At 31.1% G+C, this 21,859-nt stretch overlaps 4 protein-coding genes across 5 annotated transcripts; 2 read left to right on the forward strand and 2 right to left on the reverse strand.

Moving 5' to 3' along the window:
* Nucleotides 1-20: 20 nt before the first annotated feature.
* On the forward strand, nt 21-2,101 carry LOC131846743 (ran-specific GTPase-activating protein-like). Its single transcript, XM_059196130.1, has 4 exons — nt 21-229; nt 361-552; nt 866-1,100; nt 1,589-2,101. Exons 1-4 carry the CDS (start codon nt 218-220, stop codon nt 1,834-1,836), a joined length of 687 nt encoding a protein of 228 aa, XP_059052113.1. The 5' UTR covers nt 21-217; the 3' UTR covers nt 1,837-2,101.
* A 1,888-nt stretch (nt 2,102-3,989) lies between these two features.
* Nucleotides 3,990-5,521, reverse strand: LOC131846752 (endoplasmic reticulum resident protein 29). 2 transcript variants are annotated; one of them, XM_059196150.1, is made up of 3 exons: nt 5,337-5,492; nt 4,700-5,257; nt 3,990-4,501 (listed from the first exon to the last, which is right to left on the reverse strand). In XM_059196150.1, the coding sequence occupies exons 2-3, from the start codon at nt 5,255-5,257 to the stop codon at nt 4,280-4,282; spliced, it is 780 nt and encodes a 259-aa protein (XP_059052133.1). In that variant the 5' UTR covers nt 5,337-5,492; the 3' UTR covers nt 3,990-4,279. The 2 variants fall into 2 exon arrangements, with proteins under 2 accessions (XP_059052133.1, XP_059052125.1); XM_059196142.1 differs by having other exon boundaries at nt 3,993-4,501; nt 5,411-5,521.
* A 4,073-nt stretch (nt 5,522-9,594) lies between these two features.
* LOC131844110 (seminal metalloprotease 1-like) lies at nt 9,595-14,251 on the forward strand. Its single transcript, XM_059192898.1, has 6 exons — nt 9,595-9,667; nt 9,986-10,039; nt 10,419-10,603; nt 11,847-11,985; nt 13,095-13,228; nt 13,814-14,251. Exons 1-6 carry the CDS (start codon nt 9,595-9,597, stop codon nt 14,249-14,251), a joined length of 1,023 nt encoding a protein of 340 aa, XP_059048881.1.
* A 551-nt stretch (nt 14,252-14,802) lies between these two features.
* LOC131844117 (uncharacterized) lies at nt 14,803-19,844 on the reverse strand. Its single transcript, XM_059192911.1, has 12 exons — nt 19,751-19,844; nt 18,598-18,884; nt 17,900-18,080; nt 17,432-17,628; nt 16,968-17,106; nt 16,661-16,788; nt 16,324-16,567; nt 16,013-16,252; nt 15,780-15,919; nt 15,330-15,471; nt 15,082-15,215; nt 14,803-14,922 (listed from the first exon to the last, which is right to left on the reverse strand). Exons 1-12 carry the CDS (start codon nt 19,842-19,844, stop codon nt 14,803-14,805), a joined length of 2,046 nt encoding a protein of 681 aa, XP_059048894.1.
* Between the last annotated feature and the right edge of the window lie 2,015 nt (nt 19,845-21,859).

Consider the following 21,859-nt stretch of genomic DNA (forward strand, 5'->3'; position numbering starts at 1 on the left):
ATCCCTAATTGTCAGTTCTGATTTCATTTTCGTAATTTCCGAATTTTGTCACTCGTTCAATTTCAATATCGATAATATCTATCCATTAAATTAAATCATTCGATTTTTTGTCTTGTAACTGAATTTATCATATTCGTAATTTCTACAGTTTGTATATTTGTATATTTGCGTTTTTTTCCATTTTTTTCTTTAAACATTGTGATAAATAATTTTCGAGATGTCTTCGCCGGTAAGTATTGTTTTTTTTAAAGTATACATTAGCTTAACCTCTATGTAATATTAAAAGAATTCTATTGATAGGTTATTTAGCCGTAAACATTACCCGTTTGTTGTCTTTACACATACGTTTTTTGTATGCAGATAGAAGAAAGTGTACGGCGCAATAGTGAAAGCGAAGGCGGTGAAGCAGAGACACCAGAACATGACCCTCATTTCGAGCCTATTGTTTCGTTGCCCCTTGTGGATATCCAGACCAACGAGGAGGACGAAGAAGAGCTAGTGAAGATACGGGCTAGGCTTTATAGATACGACACCGGGGACCATGAATGGAAGGTATTGAAATACGTGTAACAACAATCTGTACACATTTAAGTATGCTTGAAGAATCAAATAGTTATCACTAAGATAAACAAAAAGTTTAGGTTTATACATTACCTGTACCTGCGATTTGGTCAGATTTTTTAGTCTATAATAATACCATTTTTTTCATGCTCAATTTCCTTTCCTTCTAATCTATTTAGCTGTATAGTCATGAAAAAGTATTAAACCGAAAAAAATTGTATTATTATGTATATAAATAAAAATTATGATTTTTCTTAAAAAATGGTTTACTATAATTTCTCATATGTATACATTTGGATTTCAGGAACGGGGCACGGGTGACATAAAATTGTTGCGTCATAAATCAAACAACACTGTGCGTGTGGTTATGAGACGAGACAAAACCCTGAAAGTGTGTGCCAACCACTTTATTACTCCAGACATTAGGATGAATGTTCACTGTGGTTCAGACAAAGCATTTAATTGGTCAGTGTTTGCAGACTATGCAGATGAGACTTGCAAACAAGAGCTTCTTGCTATTAAATTTGGGAATCCACAGAGTGAGTCATATTTATAATTTTAATGTTTCTGTAATCTAATACTATACAATAAAACTTGATCAGTTCCACAGACTTAAATATACAGAACCATAGTACCCCAGAATTGACTACTAATAAATTTGCCGAGATGATTTTACACTTATTTTATTTTTTATGTATATTATTATCTGTAATGCTATTTTTACCAACCCTTTGAACTTTATTCACTAACTATTATTAAGTCGATGAACTTAGTTATAAGGAAATAGAAAACAAGTTATAAAGAATAAAATCTTATCTGTTATTTGTGATTATTTTACATTTTTGTTTTTTCTGGTTATGACATAATTATATAATTTTGTTTACTCTTTATTCCTTCTATATTATTAGGTAAAATTGATATTAGGTATGCTACTGAAAAGTAATAATTATTTATTTTATTACATACATACTAAGTAATTTATAGTATTTTATCTTTTTTTTAATACCCATGCAAATAAAATTTACAGATGCTGAATTATGGAAAACAAAATTTGCAGAGGCACAGGAAATTGTTAGAACGAAATGTAGTCTGTATACCCAAGATCAGTTTTCTGATGATGAGAGTAGCATCACTAGGAGTGAAGATACTGATACACCAGAACCTAAGATCGGGGATAAGTCCCCTGATAAAGCAGACAGGCCAGAGGAGGCTGAATCTGAAGGTGTAGTTCTAAAACTTAAGGAACTTAAAGTGGAAAGTGATACTGCTGAATGAATGTTATAAAGATCTGCATAAGAGGCCAAACTGTAATGTGTGGTATTTTTTACAAATGATTTAAAATATTCGTCTTATTGTAGCTATTTTTAGTTTAATTATATCATTTACAGCTAATGTCGGTGGAAAGTAGTAATTTTTTGGGGACAAATCATTCCTTCCTTTATACCATAATGATGTGATAGATAAGAAAAGAAGTTTAGAGAAGTGTTTTTTTTTATTTTCTTTAAACGAAGTACTTTTTTGTAAGTAAAAACGAATTATACAACAAATTCTCAGCAAACTTTAATTATTAATTTTAAATGATTTTTCATTTATTCTTTTAGAGTGCCTGGAGAAAAAGCATCACCATTATATTTTTACTTTACTTATAATGTTATCATTATGATTTACTCAAAGAAATGCAATGTTTTTTTTATTATTAAAAAAAAAATGACATTGACAATCCTTTGAATAAGCATCAGTAAATTTATTTTCAAATTATAAATTGATTCATTTAATTTATCAATATTTTTTCAGTTCAACTAATGCTTAACTTTTATCTATGAAGACTAATTGAAAATATTTTAATGTAACCATTTCTGTAGCTCATTAAATAAGTTTAGATTTAGGCTAATTCATCCTTTACTATGCTTTGGCTATTCCTGATAGCTGTACCTCTACCATCACCAATAAACTTGGCTTTGTTCTTAATTAGACAATTGTAAATTTGGTGCAGTAATTTTGCAAGTAAGACTACCCATCCTTTTTTTTCGCTTTGCGTCCATCCCGGTTTTATGATGGTACCAGCATGTTTTCCTTTATTTTTATGTATTACCATTAAGCATACTGTACTAATATTCTTAAAATTTTGTGTATGTTATGAAGGGTAATCTCAGGTACTATAGTAACTATATGAAACATTTTTTCACTATGTGAAAGATTCAACTTGTGCTGTCTTGACTGTCTTACTAGCCCATACAAAATGCAAGCTTGCTGGTGTGCCAGTGGGAATAAATTAGATGATTTAGATTGCCGGTAACCAGCCTAGGCATATTCTTAATATATGATTATAAATCACAGGTCTCATCTCATGTTTCTTGATGTTGCATAATAAAATCTTATATTTTTCTTCTATTCTTTTTTGCTGCATGTTATAGTTTGTGTCAGTTGTGAAGATTTGCCTTTAATTGTAATAAAATCTTGAACAGAGCTGGTTGTAATTGGTTCGGATTTGATATTTGTACTCTAGATAATTTGATTAAGTGTTAAAATTGTTTAGATAGACACGGTGGATATTGATGTGTGGTTGTTTGCTTTGCACCAATCAGTATTTGTTATTATTATGTCATTGAATTATAAGGATTCATATCACATTGTAAAGGAATGGTGCCATGCAAGTAACTTAGTGATTTTATATGGGGCCTACATTGAACTCCATTTAGATACAGAAATCATTGTATAAACACCCTATGTATAATAATATTATATACAACATTCCACAAACATATCTGGATATGTTGAAAGAAATATTTCATCAACAGATTCATGTATGTGACTATTACGTTATCATGTAGGCGGAAAATTATTTCTAGTAAGATCTAATAGATCTCTTTTTACACGCAAACTAATGGTTATGATAAATGCTGATTACTTATCCTATGATTTAAATAGTGTTGAGAGTTCTTATTAAAGGAATATGAGTGTTATATTATATATTTTTCTATATATAATAAGGCGTCATTATTGCGTAAGGGCTGTCTTTTGAGTCTTTTGTCTATTGAGACACTCACAACATAATATATTTTTTTAAACTATAAATCAAATTAAGAAATTCAATCTCATATTAAATATAAAGCAATACTTTTAAGAATATTATTTCTTTGTTTTTGAGTTAATAACCCAGAATCATCACTGAAACATTTGTAAAAACATTATGCCTTGTTGTAAGTCAATAAATCAAGCAGTGTACCCCAATAATAATTTTTGACACTAAGATATGATGATAATATGTAACAAAATTAGTTATACATTCCGGTTTTTACGTAAATAATGAGGTCCACGAGTGACAAAATTATTTTAAGAAAGATTATGCCATTAAAATAGACGTAATTGAATAAAGATGTGTTTTATTTTATCTCTGTATGTCGAAATATTTATTTCAATATATTTGTAGTTGTCTAATGAAACAAATATTTTATATAAATTGTCACACTTTATTTTCAAATGTTCAGTGCAATTGTGCAATCTAATTTCACAAAAACATTGCTTAGATATGTCCTTCTGATTATATTTGTGTACTAAAAATGAAATAATAATTTATAAGATTAATTTAGTTATTAGTGCACAAACATACTTCTTGGAATGTTGAAGTATCTAAAGTACTCAGCACACAAAATTAGATGTGAACTAATTATTAACATCATAGACAGTAACTATCTAGTAACTGTTATTAATATAACTATCACAGTTCATCATTTCCTCCGATCACATTACCATGCTTACTAGATAGTAGTTGGAAACTTTGTAATACATTAGTTCGAATTCCGAGTTCTTTTTTCTTCTCTTCAGATACTTTGCTATTAAGGATTTTCTTCACTCTTTCACTCTCAGTGTTAATAAAATCATTACCTTTTTCTAGAATTTTTTCCATTATTGTTTTGTAGATTTTTCCAGAAGTAGCATCCTGTGAAAAAGACATTATCATTAGTAAATCCCTTCTACTAGATATTTTGTTATACACTGCCACAAAAGAAATAATGTATAAATAATAAATGTATCAATGAGTGATTTAATTTTATTATTATAACATGTCATGCATTGATAAGTTTACTAAACAGTGTAGACAGAAGATGGTAAATTCATTATAAATAGAAAAACTTACTTTGCTTGATAATTTTTTCTGAATATCTTCAGTTTCCTTTAATACTTTCTTTCTATTTTCAATGCTAGCTTTCATAAATTTTTGGGCAAGTTTATCTAGCTCTTTTACACAGCCTGGCAAGCTTAAGTACATCCCTGTCTTCTCTCGAATAAACCTTCTCAATTCATCACTGGTGAAGCCTCTACTTTCATCAAAGGGTATGGGCTCATCCTTACCTTTGATGAACAATTTTACTACAGGAAAATTATCTTTTGTAGCACCGTACTTATTCGCCAGTTGTTCATTGTCTTTTTCGCCATAATCTTTCACTCCAACTTCAGCGATCAAAAGATCATCCAATTCTTTCGCGTCCTTCGCAAGTGCCACGAAAGCATCGTGTTTATCGCCGTACGGAAACGCCACATCGAATTTCACCAGAGTAGCTTCGAATTTTTTTATAACTTTATCAAAGGAAATTTCGTCTAATCCAACTGAGCCAATTGCAGCATTTGAAGCTTCATAAATGGCAGGTGCAATTAGAACAATACATATGAATAAAAGACGCTGCATTGTCAGCATCTGTGAATTATAAATGAAATAAAATGTAGATAAGATTAAAATAATGGGACCCGGCGTAAAGATAGATAAGTATAATTACAGTTAATGACAATTTAATGTGTTGAACGTAAATCTAAATATATTTACAATAACAAAAGAAATTAAAAAAATTACGAGATAATGTATTTCCAACAACCGGCTTTCAGATTTTCAGTTTTCGTTTTCAGTCACAGCCAAAGAGTAAAGAAAATATAGAAACAATATACAATTCCAGACATTTAGACGTATTCGAGTGTCAGTCAATCATCATTCTTTTGCATAGAGTACTTTTATATTAACAATTAACAGTTGTATTATGGGCTGAGTCCCTTTGCCTTTCCCTTTCCTTAAAAAGGAAAAATAGAACCAAAAAAAAATTAACAGTTGTAGATTAATATGCAATTAAAGCTATAAATTCTTAAATTTGTTTATATAATAGGTAATAGTTATTTCGTATTTTTTGACACTATTGTAGTTTAGAAGTAGTGATGTTAATATTGAAAATTACAGAATAAAAAATATAAAAGTAACTAAATGTTCAATAATGTAATAATCCTCTTACATACATTGTAGCGTTATTTTGAAAGGAATGAGGGTACACTATTTTATTTTTAGTCCTTGAATCATGCATGTAACTTCCCATTTTTTATTCACAGTTATAACATATAGTGTATGTATCACATAAAAATGTATGATGTTGTATTTTGACGACCGAGATTTCTTTAGTTACTTATATCGTCGATGTGTTGAGATGTTCACCTTATCTTCTTATATATAAAATTCTCGTGTCACAATGTTAGTTACCATATTCCTCCCAAACGGCTTGATCGATTTTTATGAAATTTTATATACATATTCAGTAGGTCTGAGAATCGGCTACTATCTATTTTTCATACCCCTAAGTGGTAATAGAGCAAGAGCCCACGACTGCCAGACATACGTCATTTTAGTAAACGTGAAAGTTCTTGTATGTGTGTCCCCAACACAGGTAAGAACGATCCCCAAATATGAAACCTGGATCGTGGTTCCTTTGGCAGGTACCAGGTAACAAAGGTGTAAAAAAATTCATATCAAATTCGTTATTTTAAGAAACTCCATATTTTCATATGTTGTTCGTAGCATTATTATAACTTGCGCTGCTCATTGCCAGACACGTAGTGTGGTTCCAACCCCCCGCCGGGCCCCCCTAAACTATACTATTTTAGAAATAAACTTACGTCAGTTTAATAAAGCTGAAATTTATATATATTATTGAGAGTTCTCCCAAACTGAATTTCCTAAATTGCCAGACAGTTTTCTTGGTTCCTTATCCTACCAGACTCATTGAAACCGTATATTGGGTAACAACGGTGTATACAATTTCATATCAAATTCGTTATTTTAAGATGCTCCATTTTTTCACATATTGCTCGTAACAGTATTATAACTTGCTCTGCTCATTTCCAGACCCTTAGTGTGGTTCCAACCCCCCGCCGGACCCCCCTAAACTATACTATTTTATAAATAAACTTACGTCATTTTAATAAAGCTGAAATTTATATATATTATTGAGAGTTCTCTTAAACTGAGTTTCCTAAATTGCCAGACAGTTTTCTTGATTCCTTATCATACCATACTCATTGAAACCGTATATTGGGTAACAACGGTGTATACAATTTCATATCAAATTCGTTATTTTAAGATGCTCCATTTTTTCACATATTGCTCGTAACAGTATTATAACTTGCTCTGCTCATTGCCAGACCCTTAGTGTGGTTCCAACCCCCCGCCGGACCCCCCGCAACTATACTATTTTATAAATAAACTTACGTCATTTTAATAAAGCTGAAGTTTATATATATTATTGAGAGTTCTCTCAAACTGAGTTTCCTAAATTGCCAGACAGTTTTCTTGGTTCCTTATCCTACCAGAATCATTGAAACCGTATATTGGGTAACAACGGTGTATACAATTTCATATCAAATTCGTTATTTTAAGATGCTCCATTTTTTTCACATATTGCTCGTAACAGTATTATAACTTGCTCTGCTCGTTGCCAGATCCTTAGTGTGGTTCCAACCCCCGCCGGACCCCCTAAACTATACTATTTTATAAATAAACTTACGACATTTTAATAAAGCTGAAATTTATATATATTATTGAGAGTTCTCTCAAACTGAGTTTCCTAAATTGCCAGACAGTTTTCTTGGTTCCTTATCCTACCAGACTCATTGAAACCGTATATTGGGTAACAACGGTGTATACAATTTCATATCAAATTCGTTATTTTAAGATGCTCCATTTTTTCACATATTGCTCGTAACAGTATTATAACTTGCTCTGCTCGTTGTCAGACCCTTAGTATGGTTCCAAACCCCGGAGGACCCCTAAACTATACTATTTTATAAATAAATTTATTTTAATAAAGCTGAACTTTATATATATTATTGAGAGAACTATTAAACTGAGTTTCCTAAATTGCCAAACAGTTTTCTTGGTTCAGAGCAAGTTATAATACTGTTACGAGCAATATGCGAAAAAAAGGAACATCTTAAAATAACGAATTTGATATGAAATTGTATACACCGTTGTTACCCAATATACGGTTTCAATGAGTCTGGTAGGATAAGGAACCAAGAAAACTGTCTGGCAATTTAGGAAACTCAGTTTGAGAGAACTCTCAATAATATATATAAATTTCAGCTTTATTAAAATGACGTAAGTTTATTTATAAAATAGTATAGTTTAGGGGGGTCCGGTGGGGGGTTGGAACCACACTAAGGGTCTGGCAACGAGCAGAGCAAGTTATAATACTATTACGAGCAATATGTGAAAAAATGGAGCATCTTAAAATAACGAATTTGATATGAAATTGTATACACCGTTGTTACCCAATATACGGTATCAATGAGTCTGATAGGATAAGGAACCAAGAAAACTGTCTGGCAATTTAGGAAACTCAGTTTGAGAGAACTCTCATTAATATATATAAATTTCAGCTTTATTAAAATGACGTAAGTTTATTTATAAAATAGTACAGTTTAGGGGGTCCGGCGGGGGGTTGGAACCACACTAAGGGTCTGGCAACGAGCAGAGCAAGTTATAATACTGTTACGAGCAATATGTGAAAAAATGGAGCATCTTAAAATAACGAATTTGATATGAAATTGTATACACCATTGTTACCCAATATACGGTTTCAATGAGTCTGGTAGGATAAGGAACCAAGAAAACTGTCTGGCAATTTAGGAAACTCATTTTAATAGTTCTCTCAATAATATATATAAAGTTCAGCTTTATTAAAATGACGTAAGTTTATTCCTAAAATAGTATAGTTTAGGGGGGTCCGGCGGGGGGTTGGAACCACACTACGTGCCTGGCAATGAGCAGCGCAAGTTGTAATAATGCTACGAACAACATATGAAAATATGGAGTTTCTTAAAATAACGAATTTGATATGAATTTTTTTACACCTTTGTTACTTGGTACCTGCCAAAGGAACCACGATCCAGGTTTCATATTTGGGGATCGTTCTTTCCTGTGTTGGGGACAGACATACAAGAACTTTCACGTTTATTAAAATGACGTATGTCTGGCAGTCGTGGGCTCTTGGGCTATAAGTAATATCCACCCCTAAACATATATTTTTCGACATAATATTTAATTTTAATTTTATTATTATTTAGGATTGAAAAATACATACAACACTAAATTTTAACCCTTCTAGCATCAACCTTACTTATTTTAATTTATATGGCAAAACAACGTTAGCCGGGTCAGCTAATACTACATAAGTATATAATATTCTTTTATCCGTTATATATCTTACCATTGTACCTATATACTTAGAATATTACGAGTACAATGGAACGAAACAATACCACACTTTTATATTATGATTAGTCATGTATTCGCTACTATTATGCTTCAGTGTAAAATATTAATTAAAGTTCTATTAATAAAAACTGACAATGTGTTTCACATGAGTTATAATTTCTTTCGTATTAACTACCACAGCACCCATCCGACTAACAAGAAAGCCAATCCCTGATTAGTTAAAAAAGTATAGGTACTAACCAGAAGTACAACCGAAGGAAATAAAAAGATCCGGAATGAAAAACACTAAATAAACAGAAAAAATAAGAAACCTTTTGGATAATACTGCATTATGGGTATCAATAAACTGAAAGAAAATGGATTAGGTGGTTGGTTATAAATTTTATTGAATTAAATCATGATATGGTTGTGAAATTTTATGATGTTTGCAGTTTCGCATCTTATATTTGTTGTATACCTACCTATTGTTAAAATAAAATCATTGAAGTAAAAGCATCGCAGTAATGTGGACAACATTTTTCAGTTTGATAATTGCCTTTTTACATAGAGTTAATGCTATTTCATTAAATAAAAATGGTTTGTACTAACTCTGTGTGCATTAGGTATAAATCTATAATAACAATAGTCATATATAATATGTAATAACCTATCTATAATATAAGCTCTATTTTTATTGTATGTACCTAAGCTATATTTATGTTTGGACATTACAAAATTAGCTTACGATTAAAACAGAATGTTACATAGAAATATATTTTTGCTTATTTATTAGTTACTAGTGACATCTTACGAACTTTTTATGTAATCAGGTTGTTGCTGAGAAGAGCCTATAATACTTAAGTAGTCGATAATTGTTTTATAATGTTTCAGATGCAAATAATATAATAAATGAATTTTCTCATTGGTCAATGGGAATTATACCATATTATATTGATACCGAAATATATGGTATGTGTATCAACGTTAATAACATTAATGCTAAGTTAGTTATAAATATCAACCTGATCACTGTCGTTCCCTTAAATATGTATTATTTTAAGTTTACATTTATAAGAATTTCTATGAATACTTATAAGCTACTAAATGATTTCCACAAGAGTACATAAAATAAATAATTAGTTGAGGACACAACATAAATTAGTCAAAGTTTTTCATCAGCTCAACGGTCCCTTAAACCTGCACATCAGCTCTCCAAGTCACTTTATTTCCAGTCTCCCGGACGATATAAGACGAGGCAGATGTGAGGGTGCATAGCCTTACAACCTTAGCATCCTCTACATAGTTATCATAATTGCGTAACTATTTTAATATTTATTTTTGTTTCTAGATTATTTAATTGAGTATCGTATAAGAGCGGCTATGAATATTTTGGAAGAAGCATCTTGTGTAAGGTTTAAACCACTAGTAAAAAAACCGTACAACAGTTCTAAATGGGTCTACATTACTAACCTAGAGAAGGAAAGAGAGTGCATTCATGAACCGCGGTTGCATGAAAAACATTCCGGTGCTGTTGTAAGTTTCAATGTTAAAGATTTAGTTGTAATTAATCTCAAATACCTTATAGTATTTCTCTATATTGTTATAGTTCATGCTAATAATACAAATGCCAAATTGTGACTATTTATCCGTTTTGTTACCTTTTCGCGAATCAACTGTTGAATGGATATCACTAATAGACAAGAAGGTAGCTAGTGATGTATAAACAAAAGATAGAGTTCAACCGACAGATATTACTGATGAAATTGTAACTACGAGTTCATTTTATTACAAAATTAGCGACCCACTTCGGCTTATGAATGTATGTACGGTAGATATATGCTGAAAAATAAATGACAATAAAATTTTAATAATAAATACCGAAATATTAGAATTAAGTAAAATAGGTATAGTGATGAACAATATAGTTGTCATTGACAATTAACTTCACATAACAAACAATTAAAGTTTAGTTATTTCTAGAGTGACTCAACTATAAGTTGATAAAATTTTTCAGTGTGACAATTTTACCTTCAACGTTAATTAATTATCTACCTACTATCATGAACATAATTTTGATTTCGGTTATATTAATTTCGGCCAATTTACTGTTGAACCAGTAAGTACACCGGAAGTATAATTTTTGTACAGCAATACAGGTCGAAACTGAAAGTATAGTAACTAAAGCTCTTTTAAAAATCAGCTTTTATGTACACAGCATGTGTATTTTAGTTCAACATGTTTATTATATATTGATTGACTTTATCAGTTCTAATTGATGATGCCTCAAATAATAGTTAACAGTTACTGCAGACGAGCCTAAAGCTTTTTTAACTTCCGAAATACCTGATAATGGTAGATATTATTCACAGTCGTGTACATCGTAAATTTATGTTGATGGGATATGATTGACACTTTGAAGCTAGTATACTATTTACCAATTATCACAATAAATTTAGAATTTATGTTTATACTTACACTTGTGAGTTCTATTAGATTAATAATAATATATCTTAGTCCGAATCCTTATTACGTTACAAACAAAGTAATTATCAATATCTATTTATTTTTAAATAAATGTTCCAAGTTTTAGAATCGGTAACTAATTAATACGTTATTAGGTCAACTTAAAGCCTTTCATGATATTATTTGGTTCGATTGAATATCTCATAACTGTAGAAATGCACTAGTTTACACGATATATGTAAGCTATTACAGTTCAGTTGATAAACATTGCACAGACAATTTCATAAACATTCATAATACACATTTTCTTCAGTTACTGGTACTAGGGTTTGATTGTCTCCGACGGCGTGAAGTGCTGCACTCTTTAATGCACGCTATTGGATTTCAAGATGAAGTGTCCCATCCACAAAGGGACCAGTATATTCGTGTAATGTGGGAAAATATACATCCAAGTAAGTTATAATTAGCGGTAAATAATATTTAAACACATAGTTATATACATAATAGTTGAGACTTCTACATTTTTGTTTGTAAACCAATTGGAATAAAAAGAAATTCTAAATTGAAGTTTACCATAATACTTACATTACTGAAAATTGAATCTAGATCGGTTAAACCGTTTGTTATTAGCAAGCCCTAAACCAAAAAAATAATTAGAAAGAGGCTCGCTTGTCACTTTGGATTCACTTCCATTACTACATACTAATTAACTTCCATTTTATTATTTATTTATTTATTTAACTTTAATGCACACAATATAATATATACCTAGTATAGTACATTTGGCGGACTTAACACCATGCGGCATTTTCTACCAGTCAACCATAGGTGGTGCAGAGAATAATTGTTGGCGGTGCAAAATTATAAACATAAACAAAATGCAACAAAATATAAATATATATACAATATATATATACATAAGAGATACAATAATATATAACATAAATATATACAAATATGATACCTATATACACATAAATACATACATATATATGCAATAAACTTAAATATATGCCAAATAGTCTGACAGTCACAGAACTAAAGAGAGTTAAATGGAAAAAAAGTGAATTCAGAGAAGAGAGAAAGTTATAAATTCAAATAATATTCCCGTAGTTTACGTCTAAAAGAAAATCTATTCGTAGCAGTTTTGATATCAAGAGGTAAGTCATTCCAAACTTTGATTGCCTGAATGGCGAAAGAATAGTGGACGAAACCGGACAAATGAGCCGGGATATGAAGTAAAAATTTTCTGGATGTACGAATACAGTGATTCAGTGATTGGTGTTGTCCCCATGGAAATGAAATTTATTCTTAATATAATCAGGAGAATTTGGATCGTATAGGATGGAATAGAGAATTCAAAGCATACGGATATTATGTTGCTCGTTTATAATTACTCGATGACAGAATCCAAAAACAAATGAATATCTTCTTTCCTTTCGAAATAAACATAATACATTCTTAATATAAAAACAACAAACGCTATTGACGTCTACAGATGACAATAGCGCTAACAACCCCATCTGGTATAATTAGTCGTGACGGTATATTATTTTTTCAGAATATCGTTCTCTTTTCCGCATCCAAACGAATGATGCCTCTTCTAAGAATTTTGTTGAGTACGATCCAATGAGTATAATGCATTTTCACGACCGAGCATACACTAGTAATGGACAAGCAACGATTACTCCTTTGGTATATTAAATTATTGTATACTATAGATATAGTTAGTATTAATATCATTATTCCTATGACATACCCCAAGGTATGCTTTGTAAAGTTGTCTGCGTCAGTCTTTCCAATTTCAGCCTCCAAACAGCTTCCTTTGTAATCTGTGTTTTGATCGAAAGGTGAGTTATGACAATACAATAACAGGATACGAGGCTTGATATTTTAGTCCTTCGGAATAATGCTTCGCATATGTGGTTTCACGGACGCACATAATTGTAAAAAGCGATAGCTTCGTCTTTTCATATGTTAGTCTTTTCATTCATCGTTGTTAGTTGTATTCTTCCTCCCTGTATCGCAATAGCAAATTATAAGTAGCTTCCATTAGACATTATTCATATTGATAAGAGTAAACGTCTATTATACACTTACATGTATATATGTATGTTACATTGTTGTATACCAATCTATTTACTTATTATATTATAGTATATACACATATTTAGAATATTATTTTCAAAGTTATAAAATGTATATTGTGTCTACATATAATGTGCATGAAGAGGTTGGTCATAATATGTAGAAGCAGTAATAAATTGTTTTGAATTATAGCTCTCTGGCCTCGTCATAAGTCCTTCAGATGTGCTTTCTCAATTAGACAAAATAAAATTACGTATGATGTTCGGTTATGAATGCAATAAGAGAAAAGTGGGCAATTTCTTCGATTCATGTAAAGATGCTTTGCATAATCAAACGCCGAATAAAATAAATAGTGACATAAAGGGACAGGAAGAAAGTGGAGGTATTGCTGATTCTAACAGTGAAGACGAAATGAGAGAGACGGAAAATAATGTCACTAGAGATAATGCAGAAAACCAAAATAAGACAGAAAGTGATGAACCAGCTGTAGAATCTGATAGCATAGAAAGAGCTTCTGATGTGGATGAAAAACAATCTAATGATAATGTAAGTGAAATTAGAAAAGAAGACTCAAATAATGACAAATTTCACTCAAATTCCCGTGAAGTTAGAGGCGATACTCAAAATTGAAGCGAATATTCATTTTGTAAGGGCTAAACCAGTTATAACCTTATAAATAGTTCTTATTTATTTTCTTGATATATTGTCTGTTCTTGGACTTTATTAGATTAAAACTAAACAAAATAAATATAATTATTAAATATATATTTTTAATTTGTTTAATTATGTCTCATAGAGTTTTATTTACCATAAATAGGTACATTAAATAGACGATTTTTCAATTATTTTTTTAATTTAAGTAGTAAGTTGTTTGTTTAAAACAACATGTATTAGTACATAGATCATTGTCTCTAGGTTTTTCTTGCGTTGTAGTAGTGTGTTTCATTTCCGGAAACGGATAAAAAACACCGAAGATGCATCATGCGAATACTACATCTGTGAAATTGTTTCTTATATGTATTGGTGTCTTTACCTGAATTGAGTAACATAATTAATTTGACATAGGTAGGTAGTATTTGTTTTTGTGACAGTGAAATACTCAGAGAATAGGAGTCTATTTATGTGTCAAGTCGTAAATAATGAGTTCAGCTTAGAAAAAATAATGTACTTTATTGATAAATTTAACTTGGATTTTGTGCCAGTCGACTTCTCTCCAGACACTGCTCCATGTACAAAAGATTAATTTTCTGTACATCCATTGAAGATAGACCTTGCCAGTGACCCATTGCCCAGCCGTCATTCTATAATTATAAATTGTTAAGTAATAAATATAATATATTAAAAAAAATCACCTGTTAACTGTTGTGTTTGTAAAGTATTGGTACTTGCTGGTAATATAGAAATAATGAGTAAAAATATTAATGAAAAATAAAAGAACATTTCCTCTTAAGGATATTTACCCAGATGGGATACATAAGATTTGTAACGCCATTTTTTATTTGTAACCATGGATAATGCATCACGCTTTGGTAATCATATGGAAAGCCAACAGAAGCAGCTGGAGACAAAAGTTGTTTCAATTCCGTTCTGATATCTGCAATAAAAATAAAACAGACAAATACGATAAAATGTAATTATGGATACTAATACTTATATTATACACAACTAAATTAACTTAATAATAATTGCAAATAAAACTTTCCTTAACCTTCGGTAAGATTCTCCCAAAGTATGTGTAAAAATGAATCCCGGTCATGCATATTGTGTTGATGATCTAATCCCAGTATATGAACGAATAAGTGAAGTAGATCATTTACTGAATTGAAACAATCTGAATTAATTTTCAGCATCTACGAATAATAAGTTAAATAAATAAAAATGTAGTATAATAAACATGTAGTTTTAAATATATTATATATAACATATATTTTAGCGTTGCTTATTAATTATGTTGCACGTTTGATAACCATCAATATTAATATATTATGTAGACGAAATGTTTTGACATGTCGTCTTCGTATAATTTGTAATAATTAGTTTTCGGTTAAGATTCTCATACAATGAACCCATAAATCCAATACACATTGGTTTAAAAAAAATATTATAATAATTTTATCTCTTTCTCATTCAATCAAAATTTCTATTAAAATAGTCATACTCTATCTCCGTTAGGTTTTCCGGGCTCAGGACAATTGCAGCCTGGCTCTGGTGATCTGGTGAACGTTAATATATTTTCAGCGTGTCGACGACTTGGTGACGCATGAAGACTTGCAGCATCTTGCGTCGTATTTTGTATACCTGTAGGATAGTCGGAATAATTACATTGCAGTTTTAGAGTTTTATTATTTCGTAAAATCGTATTTAGTTTTTATAGTTTTGAATTATTTTTACCATGTGGCAATATCGCATCCGAAATGTGGTTAGGCTTATTATCATTGTCGTCATCTTTATTAATTTCGTTTTCTGACTCATTTTGATTGGGGATGTTCGAATCCTTTTTGTTTATTGATGAATTTTGCTCGTCATCATTCGAATCGAGTGTGTCTTCTTTTGTAAGATCTCGAAATTCAATACAAGTTTCCTTTTCAATATGACGAAGTACTGTTTTAATATTCTCTTTTTCTTCTGCCGCTGTAACATAGATTTCTATTTTAATATGTATACAGATAAAAAATATCCGTTTTAATGGTGCAATAACTTACAGAATTCCAATTCATCTTTAATTTTGTAATTGACCACTCCATAGGGCCATAATCTATCTTTGAAATAATGAATGATTTCTGCCTGTGTGATGTTTTTCGGTTGTGTATTCACTTTAACAACACTTGGACAAGTTTTTAAAAGATACTGTCTGTTACGATCTACACATTCATTACCATATATTAATCCAATTTTTTCAACATCTGTTTCACTCAGTCCTTCCCTTTGCCCAAGTTTCACTCCTGACTGTAACAGTTATTTAAAATATTGCTCAATTTTTATATTTAAATAAAACTTTAAGTATTATGATTCTATCTCTATTTTTATGTAAATGTTTACCTCAGTCAATATAGTGACTTTGCCATTTTTAGAGAATGCACGTGGAGGATAATGTAACACACTGGCGTAATCATATGGAATACTTTGTAAAGTGTCATCGGTTCTAATTTCAAAATATTTTTTATAACCTGCAATACACAAAGTTATTTGTAGTTAAAGTTGATTATTAATTTTTTACACCCACATCTGGATACTAGTGGAAGATGATGGATTGAAAATTAATATCAGTTAGTCCATCGTGGAGAAATATGGATGGTTTCCATTATTACAAATATTACGAACAGTGCAAATTTATTTAAAGATTTACCTGGCTTAATATTATCCCACAGTATGGTGACATGCTGGTCTCTATCGGGCCGAGTGTGCTCATGTGAAAATCCCAAGACGTGCATTATTTCATGTACGATTTCACCTATAGAGAGGCAATCATAACCGAACACCACCATCTGAATTTACGATAACTTAATGTAGATTCCTATACATATAGTTAAAAACTTAATATCACTGTAATCCAAAAGTCTAAAATGTTTTTTTAAGTGATTGAAACAAAATGTCTCTGCTTTCAATCGAATAACGGCTTATTAATAAAATAGTTTGAAATAGTGTGAAAAATCGGGAGTGTATAAAAAGATAATCACTATATGTCTATTATGTATAACATAAATAATCATGAAAAGGGTTTAAAATATATTTTAAAGTATTTGCCTAAAGAAGATTTATTATTTGATTATATTATTATATATACCTAAATACCTAAATCTATAGACGTACCTGAACACCCTTATTGACTTTACGTTCATTGCTATGTACGCATTGCTTTATGCCTGAAGGATTTGTAATATACAGCCATTCAATGTTCTGCAAAGAGTTCTTGTCAGTGGGTCTATCGCGAAGTCTCTGGAGACGAATGCATGTAGCTTTCTCGAAGTAATCAAACGCCTTTATTAAAATGTCGGCAAGTTCAGAGTCTGTAGTTGAGAAAAATATAGTGGGTTTTATTATACATTTTTAAATTGAAATTGCTTGCTGAAGGTTTGTAGCTATGTACAATAGTTTCCTGTGGATCTGGGACATGTGCTATACGTTTTTTAAACCACAATACTCTAAATTCGTGTTTCTAAACTTACTTTCCATTATAATTGCCTAAATAAAAATTAATAAACACCGAGTAGCTATTATAAGTCAAAAAGAAGTTAATTAAGATTCAGCATGTTTTTATTATATGTGGCTATTACTTACCATAAGTTTTAGAATCAATAAAATAAGGTACAATGCCGTGCTTCCATTTCTTTCGCCATGGCATTTTCGCAGACTCTTCTTCAGTAAAAGGTCTCGCTTCATCCTTAGGTAAACTTCCCATAGATCTAGTTAATTCAGCCGGAGCAAAGTTAAATCTTCTTATGGTTTTATTCATCAGGTCCTGTATAGTTTGTTCAGAAATAGTAGCAGATCGTGGCACTACTCACGTGAAATATAGCCAATAGCCATATTTACTATCAGAATTTCTAGAATCCGCCATGTACCTAATTTTTGAGTTTATAAACATAATCAATCATACCCAAAGTTAAAATGTTTCAAGATAATGCTGACTAATCACTGTTCCTTTTTGTCTATTAGAAACAAAAAGTCTAGTAATACCAGTGACCACAATTTTTCTCCTTGGTCAGTCATGAAATAATTCTCAGGAGTGGCGAAAAAGTGAGTATGCATTGGATGACAGTGTACAAATGTTAGTTCATTACGTACTTTAAGTTTATGTATCTATAAGTGTTACCACTTTCCAATTGGACATCAAGATTGTTACATTAAGTAGATTAAATAATATTGTAAATTATGTCCGTAAATTGGAAATGATATAATATATATTTTACATGTAATCCTGCAAAAAAATATATTACGTTATATGAGAATAATTCGATTTTATATAGTCTCATTACCTTTCCAGTGCTTTCTAGATCCCTACGTCTGTATGCGACTTTCTCACCGTTTTCTGTTACGTCATCATATAATTTGTCCACAATACTTTCAATTCTCCGCGCGGTATCAATGCTAAGATCTTTTTTTATTATATCCACATCCCTTTTGTACCTTCTGGGTCTTTTATCGTAACCAGCTCGTCGTGTAACTGGGTTTTGATGTGCGGATATCTTTTCACTCTCTGCATTAAATATTCGGCACATATCTAAAGTATCTTGGCGTTTCCTTTCAATAAGTTTTTTGTCCACTAGAACATTATTATGGTTATTTCTATAGGCCGAATGCGTTTGATGGAAAATGAAGTAAACTAAATAATAATTTATGATTTTTTTAATTACAGGCGATATGACCTTTGTCCACAGAAAAAGCAATTTATGAGAGCGGACGTAACAAAAAAGAAAAACAATAACTAACTTAGAGCACTGCTTTAGTTATTGTTCTTAGTGTATTGATTTTATAATTATTTGATTATTATGATTAGTTACATAGCAATATAATAAAAAATAACCCACAATAATAGTAGATAATATGAACAACGACTAACTTACGTTTATTAACCCTCAGATCAGGTATTAGGCACTGTATTACAACACTCTGTATAATTGCACAGAAAAATATATTATAAATTCGTAACATGACTATTCAAACAATAAAAATAAAAATGTGTTTTCATAACATTTTATAATAATATCGATAACAGAATGTAATTCTGAAAATGTGCTTTACAAAGTCATAAATCTAAAGCAGTAAAATATGAACCATTATGTTCTATACTAGATATTAGCCGCGGACTTGTCCCCTCGAAGTGACGTTATCATTGGGAAAAACCTGTCCACTGTTAGATATTCGGTTTCGTCAAACAAATTACATAAGGGTTTGCCGTGAAAACGAAACTCGAAGACGGACGTAGATAAATTCGCATTTATAATAAAACTAGTGGCTTAACCCACTCGAATCTATTTCTCCATTTCTCGTGAAAATTTCAGGAAATCCTTTTTCAATAGAGCACCAGTGGTATTCATATTTCATATTAAAAGTTCCTTGCTAAATGTGTTTGCTTTGTTAGATTATGTAGCATAAGTCTTTTCTGTACCAGAAGTGGTTTTTATATACATTCGTCGGCGTGGATACCGCATTTCTTTGATGCAGAAGTCATTGCAGGGTTTCTTAATTCAAGTTGGCACAGTATGGGCGATTTCTCGGGCATCACATGATGACGTGATTGTCCGTGGACGATAAATTACAACCCTTAACCTATATACATCAATATAGGCTACAGTTGCCCTTTCTTGTCAGATTTTCGCCGTCAAATTGTTTGCTACTGCACTATCATAAAAAACCTACTTATACATATATGGTTTTATTATTTTTTTTTACTGTGAAGAATTTTTGAGAAGAAATTTCTCAATTATGTTAGGATTTTTTTGAGAAGTTTTATCACAGTTAGCTTAAAATACACATATTTTTTTATGTCCAATATAGGTTCATTTGTAAAGTTATTTTTAGACAAACCATTAAATGATATTTAATGATTATTATCTTATTTCTATCCAAAAATATTACTCACAAACAGACATATAACTAAAAGGCAAGGTGATTGGCATGTTTGGGTTCCTATTATTTTGATTTTATGATTCTGTTTGAATGACGTCATCTGAAAAGGACATATAACTAGTAAAAAACGTTAGATGTATGATCACGCGCCACTATCATGTCCATAGAAAACTGTAGTTAGTTGCATACAAAACTACGGGGATAGACCCCGTACATTAAAGATACAAAGATTAAAATGGCTATTTTCGTTTTAAACTTTAATGCTTTATTTTATATTTTTTACGTAATACGTGTGTTTGTGGCAAACATGATGACGGTCCATCTAATGATTAGCGGTAATCATCATCTAATACACGAACTACATACACTACGGTCATCACAATATCATGGGATACCCGTGATGTTACTCATGCTTTGCCATTTGCGAAGGCTGAGGACTAGAATGTTATGCATTTTTAGTAGTAATTTCAAAACTACACATAGAAAGTTTAAATTCGAAAATTATATGTTTATTTTACTGATTGTACAGCAATGAACGTTTTTATAATTTCATTTACATGCATATACTACCGGCAACAACGTCAATGTATCTAATACAGAAAAAAACACAGATTGTATAGTCACAGTGTGCGAATTGAAGTCCCTATTCTGTGGTACAACGTATGTCAATTGTCCCGTCTATGCGAAACACGTTCAAGATTTTCAATAGAAACTTGTGTAATAAACGATCAAAGGTCTCACCTAAGCTCCATTGTGTTTGTTTTATTGTCTTTTTAGGGTTCCGTAGAACCGTATTATTATGCCATCTTTGTCAGTCACGAATGATTAGCATTTAAATTAAATGAGTTAAGAACTCGAGAACTTCACAAAGTCAGATGAAGATGACATTCATTGCAGTTTCGATGTGACTACAGTTAGGTGAAATCCTCGTCAATATCAGCAATAAATAAGATATGTGCTATTTAACTGAAATATACCAGCGGTTAAACTAATAAATATGTGTAAAAAAGGTCCTTAAGTAACGATCTCGCAATGTACTGTAAGATGACCCCAAATTAATTGGAACGACGGACGACTTCAAGTATATTCCGATAAGTCATTGTACTAGAGCTGGGGGCTCAGTTCGTTCCTTATAATGAAGAGTTATAGGTTCATAATTTAACTGTGAATGTTTGCTAAAGTTTTAGGCAGAAAGACTGATTGCTAATAAAGTAAGACATAATTCCCAATATTTGTTTCCGTAGAAAACGTATTTAAAAAGATATGCGATAACTATTTATACAATAGAAACTTAGGATATAATAAGAAGACGTCACACGTGAGAAAACAATATCTTGAGTGACTGACGGTACACTTCAGCCAAATTACCATTATGCTGCTAGTACTACTATCGAGAACATCTAAATCAGGTAAAAAAGTTATAAGACCATAACTTTTTTACCTGATTTAGATACCTATATAGTACATTCTTATCTAAATAGAAATTCATAATGAAATATCTAACGTCCTAAATGGTCTCATATGTGAGGATATTTTGCTAATGGCGAGCGGACCTGACCCCACCTAAGAGGTCAGAATCCGTTAGGATTGTTATGGTATTTATTGTTTAAGTGACGTGCGATGGCTGCGAGTCGACTGCCGCGTCGTCTCCACCTGTTCAAGTGGCTC

This window comes from Achroia grisella, unplaced genomic scaffold, assembly GCF_030625045.1.
Source record: "Achroia grisella isolate CSIRO2021 unplaced genomic scaffold, CSIRO_AGI_Agris_v1 utg109, whole genome shotgun sequence".
NCBI lineage: Eukaryota > Metazoa > Arthropoda > Insecta > Lepidoptera > Pyralidae > Achroia > Achroia grisella.